Genomic DNA, 11,388 nt, shown 5'->3' with positions numbered 1-11,388 from the left:
CAGTAAAACAAAATTGATTTGTTAAGTCAAAAATATAGGATTTGTGACCATATAAGTATATCTAAATTTTTCTGAAAATCAAGCCATAGTAGCAAGTTGCTACTATCAAGTAGCAAAATTATATTGTATTTTTTAAATTTAAGACATAAAACTACCTATGTATTTTTAGATACTGAACATTTTCTAGTATAATAAATTTACATATATTAAATTATGATGGTATGGGTAATCAACTAATCAAATAAAATATGAGGCTACTAAACTATACTACTATGGTCGATGAGAATTGAGGGGGTAATAAACTATACTACTATGGACTATGGTCTATGAGGGGTACTGATCTAAATTGTCTTAACTTTAAATTTAGTCTTGAAAATTATGCTATAATACTATTTCAAAAAACGCACTGCACCGCGCATCGACGCATCGTTATCAGAGGTTCAACCGGTTTTCATCAGCGTTCTGGTGCGTTCTCATTTCTACGAAGTTAATTTTAATTTATTTTTAAAATGGATGAGGAGATAAACCTATACCTAATTAATTGTAACAAGCTCATGATTTATGGCTAGTAGAGAACGATGTATAGTGCATGTCCGCACACAGGTTCTCGTATTATCGTAATACCGTCGTTGACAATAATAACAAGAAATATATTCTTCTAATTTTATAAATAATTTATATTATTTAAGAACTTTAGTAACATTGGTTTTATAATTGTGTAGGGGTACTATAATATTTATCTAGATAAATTTATCTAGATAGGCCAATTTTTTATCTAAGATGAACATTAGATAAATCGTAACATAATTATCTAGATACTCTAAAAGATAATTTTTTTCAAAAAATCTTATCTAGATAATTTATCTAGATAATGTTATCTAGATAATTCCCAACACTGAATTAGCGAGTACCAACTGAGCAACTGCCGTGTGGATGATTATAATGATCAGGGTTGGGATTTGTATAGCACTTAAAATTGCATAAATATGCGCTATAATAATATAACCTCAAACATCGCTAAATAATATGCCGTAAAAACAACAAAATATTATGCGAAAATAGTAGATATGATATTTATATTATTTATATTATTATAATAAATATTATGATATTATTTATTTATATTATATTTAGAACTTTTTAAAGCTAACTGCAGTGAATAGTGTCGATAGTCGATATGTATTGCTACTCGTGTTACTACGATGGCTACAATATAAGATATCCTCGTCCATCGATTCTCGACTGCGTTTACAAATTGCATTTATTCGAATCTAGTTTATATTTAGATCAGTGCAGAATGACTGCATACGTTATATTATGTATAAAATTATTAAAAATATGTTCCATGTACTTTAAATTATATATATATATAAATAGGTAATAATATATGTATATAAACATACTTTTAACATTTATAATATTTTAAGTCACCGATGGAAAAATTAATTTTCCATGACAAAACGAAAAAAATATTATGAAGAATCTATAATCCAGATAATATACCCATGGACGCCACCTATAAAATAATTTTGAATTTTTCCACCTGGGGCAAGCGCCCACTAAGCCCTCCCCCCTCGTTCAACTCACCACTGCATATAATCATGTGTAATAATCGGTGTTATGTTTTTAGACGAAAGCGCAGAGATTGGATTATTATAACCAGGGCTTACAAACGTTTTAATAACGTTATATTTGACGAAAAAACGGTTGAAATTTGTAAACGGAATTATAACGGAAAGCGATAGTCAAAAATAATTAAAATTTTCGCAAAACGAAACATTACGATTAAGAAAATAACAATATACCATTAAACAAAACATAACGCAAAACGTTATTTATAGGACATCATGAACGAAAAATAACGCAAAACGAAATATTTTAAAATCTATTTATTTAAAAGGTCTATTGGTTTCGTACAAACATATTTTATTTCGTGCAATCGATTTAATAATTGATTATATTATATTCCGTATTCGGGCCATTACCTACCCGCATTAGTTATTATTTTTGAATTTAATAGGTATTGACACTATTTTCAATAACGATAAACGCAAAACTTGCACAACGTTTTAATTATAAATAACAATAAACGCAAAAATTGTAAATAACATAAAATGGAATTTTTTTTACAAATGCAAGCCCCGATTATAACTATAATTATTATTGTATTGTCAATATACAGCGGCGACGAAACCGCCGACGGTAAAGTCGGTTTTCGTACTTTTCGTCGGGCCTTTTTTATTTTCTATTATTTTTTAACGATTCAACCAACGGTGATCGAGTACTGAGTAGGAAAGTAGTTGAAAACAATGAATTACTGATGAACATCGTGAGTCTAAGAATAATTAGTAATAACATATTGTGTAGCCACGTAGGTAGGTATATAATATATTATCTCCCCCGGGGATATATGATCCAGCTCCGTCTTTAAAGTTAGAGGCCTTAAGTTGGGACTCCGAAAACTTTTGCATATTATATAACACAGCCTACGAGAAGGATTTATCCTCTTGATTACCCCTCCCCTCCCCTCCCCCCCTCAAAAGTACGCCTCTGCTTGTTGCTTATTTTGAAGTGCACGAGTTTCTGTTGTTTGACGATTATTTAAATAAAGATTGATAATAGCTTGCCATTGTGGTAAACTGTAAGTACTTACCTATGTGCTATCAATTAGAAAAAAAATGCTGTACAATATTACGTTAAATCGATTGTTGTTCCATAAACGGTCGGATGAATCGACATAAACACAAATCCGGTGGAATCCATAAAATTCCAAAAAAACATAATACCTAAAAGGTTTCTAAATTTGAAATATCTCAAAGTTGAAATTCCACTCTTCTTGAAATATTTCAAAGAAATCGTGTCAAATATTTGTTTTTTATTTTAAGGTACCTATTAGGTTAAAGATGATTACTGATTAGCAGGGTTGTTATGTTTAAACAACTTGTATTAAACACGTTTAAGAAATGAATTCAAAACGTTTGTTTTAAACGTTTTGTTAATTGTTTAAGACGAATAAGACATATTATGTTTATAACAGTGTAAAATCCAAGTGAATATTGTGTTTTGTTTTTTTTTTGGTTTATTATTAATAATAAATAATAATAGATATCCTTCAGAAAAAAATTAAAGTATTAAATAATTATATCTATTATCTTTCTTAGTTTTAATTTTTTTAGTTTTATTGAATAAATTACAAAAAATAAAAATGTTTTTACTTGATAATTCATATAAACATAATAGAATGTTCGTATAAAACATCCATTTAGAAAATGTTTAAAATACATTTCAAATAAGTAATAAACAAACAGTGAAACATATTATGCTAGTAGAAGGTATACCTATTGGCATATAAGTAAATTACATATTAAATTTAAATTAAGTTATTTTTAATATACTGTTTAAAACACTATTAAAGCATTGTTTTTAACTGTTTCACTGCTTATACGAATTGTCTCATTAGACTTATGTCTACGACTATAACTTTTAGATACAATAAACAGTTTTATTTATTTTTTCCCATTAAGGCAAATATATAACGGGAAAATCGCAGGAAATTTCAAAACCCATATATCCAGACTTGGGTAAATGCTCGAATACTTATGAAAAATAGCATATTATAGAATATGTATTCAAATACTTCAAAAGTATTTGGAATACTTTTTAATTTTTGTTTTAAAATGTGCCAACATAATATATAATTTAGTAATTCTAAATAAAATATAATTTAAGTTGTTGATAACTGATTTAAAATTTTGAAACGTGTAGAATATTGTAAAACAAGAAAAAAATTATTGTTGTAAATAATAAGTGTTTTTTTTATTGGAATAAAATGATTTAAAAAAATATTATAAATAGCCATTCAGAGTACTGTTGGAAAAAGTATTTCAAAAGTATTCTACACACTTAAAAAGTATTCCGAATACTGTATTTGGAATACTTTATTCGGAAACTACCCAAGGCTGCATAATAAATCATACGTTATAGTCCTAATACTGCACTAATTAATATTACAATCATTGCAGCAAGAGAACATAACAAATCAAACGAAACTTAATTTATACAAAACAAACAAGTCCGCGGTCTCATATGATATAATATAAGTACTCAAATAGCCAAAATTCCCGAACAATGTTATAGGTACGCTTTTGAACTGGGCAAATAATATTATGGTAACAGTATTAAGTTTCCAAGGAATGCGCCGCATTGTATCGCCAGCGTTTCATTTATACACAAAATCGAATTAGTTCTGTTTTGATAACAATAATACAATATAATATAAGCGCATACCTACGTTGTAATAATCATATGACTTGTTCATACGTATTTCTGTCACATTTCTATATTATGCAAATTACCTATATACCGTATTATATGTATACACTACCTACCTACTGTGATATTATTATTATTATTAATTATGGTGGTGGCAACAGCTGACGACGATGACATAATAACGAGCGCATAAAATTATATATATACAATTTCGTAATAATCACGATAAAATATGCGTCCGACTAAAAAATGTTTTCACTAGGTATTATTGTCTTTAATATGATATCAGCTATACACCGCTGGGGTGGGTGGATACACGCTTATAAATATTTAATTTTGCGGTGTGTTTCGAACAATGTAGGAGGTGCCTATTATACCTGCGTTTAATTCGTTTGCACATTTATAATATAGTTGTTGGTAGGTAGGTACCCCACGACTGTCTGTCCACATTAGCCGTGTATAAAATATGTATGTATAATAATAATAAATTATGTACTATGCGAAACATGGTACTTCGCGGTAACGAAATCAATACGTCGTTCGTTTAATTTAGTAGTTGTTATGTTTTTATCTGTTTTTTGTTCATTTAGAATCAAAACAGTAATCTTTTCAAACGATTTAAATTTAGAATAGATGATTTAGATGATTTTTTAACGGGAAAATTTGGGCAACGAGTGTATCGATTTAGTGTAGTATTCTGCATTCAAAATATGTTGACTAATTTGGAGTGGTTGTGACAACTCGAGTCATATTGCTCATGACCCGAGAGTCATGTGGTTGAGTCAGGTCGCCAACTACGAGCCGAGGCCCCAAAAGGTCGGAGCGCCGTGGATTTTATGTATTTTGTAGTACCAGAAATGAGGAAATCCTAACAATAATAATACGCAAGGAAAACATGACACACTATTTAAAATTGGCGCCGAGAAAGCCGTCGGCATAAAACTCGGACAGAGAGATAAATAAAAAAAAACACATACTATAATAATAATAATAAATCAACCAATATGGCAGTAATATGACTCAGAAGTTATACGAATACCGGGCGCGGTGTTAAAGAAATATATACAAATTATTTAAGTACGTTACCACCATGCTCCTGTATGTGCCGTCCAATGACGCTACGGCGATCGCGGTGCTCTACTCCAACACGGTGCTTGAACCGGCGTATGGAGAGAAAGTGTCGTCCGTCGGCTTAGTCGGCCGCAAACGCACGAAAAGACGACAGGGGACAGAGACAGTGGGAGTGAAAAGAACAGAGAAAGAGCATGTGGAGACGTAATTATTCGGCCGATATCCCTACACACGGCATTAGTCGGCGTGTCCCAGAGCATGGAGACGAAAGAGGGGAGCGTGTGGGTGTTTGCCGCATCGGCAGGTATCGGCGGACTTGGACTCACGGGACAAAGTCGCTATCGCACGCACACGAAACATACCTATCACTGCAGCCTAATGCGTACAGTCGATGGTCAACCAGTCACCCAACTCTGATCGTCACATGGTTTAGACGTACGATAAATGTTCAATTTTTTTAATTCTGGGATGAATGTGCATGATTAGAGATGTGGATTTTACGTAAAAAATTTTTTTGGTTATTTACCATAATTACGGTAAAATTGGTAAATTTTTATTAAAATTCCATTTATAGTGTACCTGTTGAATTTTTTCACAATATTATGTAAAGAAGGCAAGATAAATATAAAAAAAGTATTTGTATTTAATCCCTTTATTAAAAATAATGATTAGTAATTATTAATTATAGTAAAATATAAAATATAAAATAAATCGTGGTAACCTCATTATCATTTTAACGTGGACACTTGAAATTTACACAACATGTTTATTTTATCAATTCCTATTACGCTATTACCTTCCTCCAGCTGTTCCTCCACCGAAGAATATAATTTTATGCAAAATACTCATATAGTGTAATATCTGCAATCAATATGAAATATTATATTAAATTTCTTACCTGTCACGCAGCTGCCACTTGGGTTATGCTCTAGCAAATTAGGTAACACAAAGTAATAATTCAAAATACACAAATTCAAATAATGAAAACACACTGATTAATGCTTCTCCAGTTGTCACTCGTAGGAATCGGTATTGGAAGGTTGTTACCGATATGGCTGGTGCACTAAAGCACTGATTTAAGGGATGATATGCTGACTGGAGTGGGGCAGGCGGCTTTATCAAAGGTTTTGCGCATCCCGTAAAGAGATTTATCTTCGGCGGTAAAGACATTTTTCTACCATTCCTTTTCTCTGACTGTTGCAAGAATGTGCTGATTTATTAATTCGTGATCGTATAATACGGATGGTCCACTTTTGTCGGTGATAATGGTTTTCTTGTGTCCGATTTCTACGTGCAACAGTTTGGCCATTATTTATTAGTCTATTAAACGTTAGTTTATTCGTTATGATAATGATGTGTAAACATATAATTACAATACTAAGTACAAAATATTATAAGTAGGTACTCGATTTAAAGCTTAAAAACTAATACGACATATACTGGCTTACAAACATGATTAAGTAAATAAATTCTAATTGATCATAGGCAGAATAGCATAGTTACCAAATAATTATGTAAAAAACTATTACATATATTAAATAAAACATTTTCTAATAGACATAGGCTGACGACACACCAGCGGACAAATGGAGAAGAAAATTTATCTGTGCGATGTCTTCGACAAGGCGTTCAGCCAAAATAGCAATTTTACGATACATCGACGCACACACACTGGAGAAAAACCGTACGTATGTGATATATGCGACAAGTCGTTCTCTGTAAGTGGAACTTTGGTAGCACATAAGCGGACGCACAATGGAGAAAAACCATACACGTGCGATGTATGCGACAAGTCGTTCAGTCAAAGTACCAGTTTGACAACACATCGACGCGAGCACACTGGAGAAAAACCGTACTCGTGCGATGTATGCGACAAGTCGTTCTCTGTAAGTGGAAGTTTGATAGCACATACGCGGACGCACACTGGAGATAAACCGTACACGTGCAATGTATGCGACATGTCGTTCTCTGAAAGTGGTCATTTGACAAGATACAAGCGTACGCACATGACACACTAATCGGAATTATCAAAGATCTATGATCCAATGACCGTATAAAAATAAGATAAATTTGAGAACATAATATTACCTATTTTGGTCAATGTGTTAATTTTATCAAGTAAATAGTGTTTGCTTAATACTGAATAAATTGCTAATATTTCATATTATGCTTAAATAATCATTACATTTCGTATGGTTTTCAATGTTTAAAATACAATGTAGTTTTCAATTTTCTATTTAAAACATTGAATTTAATATATTGTTGATGAATTAAAACAAATTTTCATGGCTCTGAAATTTGAGTTAAATAGGTAATTTATACGTTTATATACGATAGGTACTAACCATTTGAAAATATTTTAAACATTGAAAATAATTCAAAACAAATAATATTTACTAGAAAATAATAACAATAATACATATTACATTCCTATTTACACGTAAATGATTACAATCATGTAGGAAGTATTATAACATTTAATATTTATACAAATGAAACTAGTTGGCCAGTTGATATTTTGGTTACAAGAGTACAAGACAATAATAATTTATTGATAATCTACCTTCATTTTTTAACTATCGAAGATAATTATCAAATACCGTGTTATCCTATTTCGATAACGTATACCAATAGCTCCGAGGCCCATATGTGTTTCCCCTTTATTGTCATTTCCCAAAAACCACATATCCACCCCGAAATTATTAAAAACCCATTTTCCACACCAATCATCATACAATTGTTATTTGCATTGACACCTTCGTAGATTATTGTTCGAATATTAAACACATTTTAAAGGCATCCGTTCTCACGTTTTACAAACCTTAAATTCAGAAGCTTATACCTGTTAACTTATGTATTAAGCTCCTCGAACCGATTTAACACAAAACACCAATTGGCCACTAAACATTATACTATGTACCTACTTATAAAAAAATGTACTAATAACTACAGATTCATTAGTCATTATAGTATCATAGATTTAGTTAAATGCACAATCTGTTAATCTTACCGGTCGACTGAAAAGAAAAATGATACTGTGCAGACATATTCTACTAAACTAAAACACTATGTTTACATAATATTATTATTACACTTATTAAATAAAGTATAAAAAATAAATGTTGTGTTATTTGCCACGTTTGGTCATATTATACCATCGTACTTTTTTTGAATTTATTAAATAATTATATTATTTACTCGTTGTGTTTGTGTGTATAAATATTCGTTGAATAAATAATAATGATAATAAAAATACAATTATAAATTATTTATTATAATTTGATGCCCGGTACAAGGTATCACATAATATAATTGGTTACGTCAATACGATTTTTTTAAAAATAAATATGTACTCGTTTTTCTAGAGAATAGCTGGTATTTAAGTTTTTGGAAATATATTTTTATAAAATTGGAAGTCATTAAAAAAACAATTTTTAACAAAAAATAAAAGTTTTTCAGTTTTTATCGTTACCATTTTCTTAGTACATATATAACTTTTTTAATGTTTGCTTACATTTTTGATAAAATATTCTGAAACGGAATAGATTTCTGAAAATTCCAAGATATAAAAAACTAATTTTGAACTTGGATTATTATGGACACTTTATACATTTTAATGTTTTAATGGGCGGAGTGGAGTTACACAGTGAAAACCAGCAAAAATTTGTCCACTAATTCACTGGACTTTAAATCGTAATAAATAGGGCACCCGACTTATAGCCCTAAAAAAGCTCTAGATATGCAATCACGCATAAACCCTTTTAATCTGCTCTAAAAATATACTCTTAACCTTTTTTTAATATTTAACTAATAAATACTAATACAGTAAAGTAACTGTGTTAATGGTTCACCTTTTGAAAAATCCACTCGAAGTATATTATAATATTGTTATGTCATCATAATATTATTACATCAATATTACTCGGTTGACAGTACAATTTTTCATTTACAACGAGGAAACGAAATATCAAAATAAACTGTTTTTTATATAAAACAATTACCCATGTGTGTTCCAAAAATTAAAATATCATCAAATATCAGTGAATGTGAAATTTTCGTTTAAATCTAGTACTTACATAAATAAATAAGAAATTTTTATTGCATTGTATTAATAACGAATTCAGGGTTTGACGTAGGTTTCAAAATAAATTTTAAATAACCATAAAAATCGTTTAAAAGCATCTAAGAAATAAAAAGTAATATCAAAGTCAACATTTTTCTTAATGATTTATTTATTTATTGAAATCGAAAATTAAATTATTACTGTTGGGTCCGTAATATTTTCATCTGTAGGTAATCATAAGTACCTATAATAACTAATATTTCGTTTTATTAGGACCACATTATCACAGCCGTGCGTAATGACGAATATGGAATTTGCGAACGACGACAGGTTTTTCTTTTTTAGTTAATAGATCAAAATTCTAACCGTCAAAATGTAAAATAGATATGAACGATAGTGTTTGAAAATTTCATGAAATTTAAAAAAATAAAATGTTTCAGTATTTTAATAAATTTTATTTTATTTTTAAATAAGTTTTATATTTACATATAACTGTCATAAATCACCTTCATAATAATTGTATGGTACCTAAATGTATACCTAACCTTTGGTATTATACATTTAAAATGGTATTCAAAATGTTTTAAATATTTTAATGTTTAAATGATACAAGTAGGAATACAATAGTATACATGTATACTGTATACCTACTGAATTCTTACATTAGAATTTAAAACACTGAACATTGTTAAAAAATAAATAAATTGTGTTTTCATTTGTGTAAAAAAAATTTCAATGTTTCACGTTTTTGTGAAATATTTCATACTTCAAACAATATTTCATTATTATGAAAATCATAAAAATTATTAAATCAAAATCGTACTATATTTCAAATTTAAATTGGAAAAACGCATATCGATTAGTGAAATCGAGATTAAAATAGAAAATTTTCATTTTTATTTCAAGCACTATATTTTATCGGAGTAGGTATACTTTATATTACCTTCTTCCTATTCGCGGTAGGTGCATATTATAGTAGACAGTGTTTCGTTTATTTGCACAATTGCACCCAACGAGGGGAATAGAACGAGTGTAACGTGTGCATTATAATAATAATATGATCCAATTTTAACGTTACAAATCGTGTCGCTGGAAAACAAAACGAAAAAAACAAACTTCGTATTATAATATTATGTGCATTAAATCACGGTCGATCTCAGAGGAAACTCTATTCTAAAAATAATAGGAGCAAATGTGTCAGACGAGGAACAAATGAATAATATTATATAGAGTGTCCCATAAAGTGCGCAACTTTTAAATCTGCCGCCATTTTTTAAATATTTTGTTGGCATCCCTGTTCTTATAATTACTTATCAACAACCATAGACCTGTAAACTAATGGACAGCGCATACCACACCACCCTGCCTACAGTTCACGAGGACGAAATAGAGTGGAGAGAAAGAACTATGCGTTTGGGAATATCATGGATATAATACCATTTACATTATGGTTTTTCATCCATGTGTTTTACATGTGTTCTATATCTATATCGTGGCTATAATATTGATAATACGTATGGATGAAAAAACTTAATGTAAATGATCCTCCACGATATTCCCAAACGCATAGTTCTTTCTCTTTTGTATCTCGTCCACTGGTTTGTCTCTCTAAGTGGTGTCCATTAGTTAATAGATCTATGTCAACAACTACTAATTAAATCAGAGTAATAGTAGATACTAGAAATAATAAGAACAGGGCTGCCAACAAAATTTAAAAAAAATGGCGGCCGATTTAAAAGTTTCGCACTTTTATGGGACACCCTATATAATACGTTTATCGAAATCGCAGTAAACGCATAATACGACGTGTACGAATGGATTATATTTCGTTCGGCGTGTCCTTTGCCGATCAAATTACGTTTCAAATTGATTCGATAGCACATCAAATCAAAATCTCATCAATCAGTTGGGTGCGTCTGAATTACCTATACCTATATAGCGACTCATCATCAAAGGTGAGTATTGACTTTAGATTGCTGACT

The 11,388-nt window shown here is 30.1% G+C and overlaps 1 protein-coding gene across 1 annotated transcript; it reads left to right on the top strand.

The window, feature by feature from the left end:
* The first annotated feature begins 6,929 nt into the window (after positions 1-6,929).
* LOC132933603 (protein krueppel-like) lies at positions 6,930-7,361 on the top strand. Its single transcript, XM_060999872.1, has one exon. The coding sequence runs from the start codon at positions 6,930-6,932 to the stop codon at positions 7,359-7,361; it is 432 nt and encodes a 143-aa protein (XP_060855855.1).
* Positions 7,362-11,388: the final 4,027 nt, after the last annotated feature.

This window comes from Metopolophium dirhodum, chromosome 1 (genome assembly GCF_019925205.1).
Source record: "Metopolophium dirhodum isolate CAU chromosome 1, ASM1992520v1, whole genome shotgun sequence".
In the NCBI taxonomy this organism is placed as follows: domain Eukaryota; kingdom Metazoa; phylum Arthropoda; class Insecta; order Hemiptera; family Aphididae; genus Metopolophium; species Metopolophium dirhodum.
This window is presented reverse-complemented; position numbering and strand designations above follow the sequence as displayed.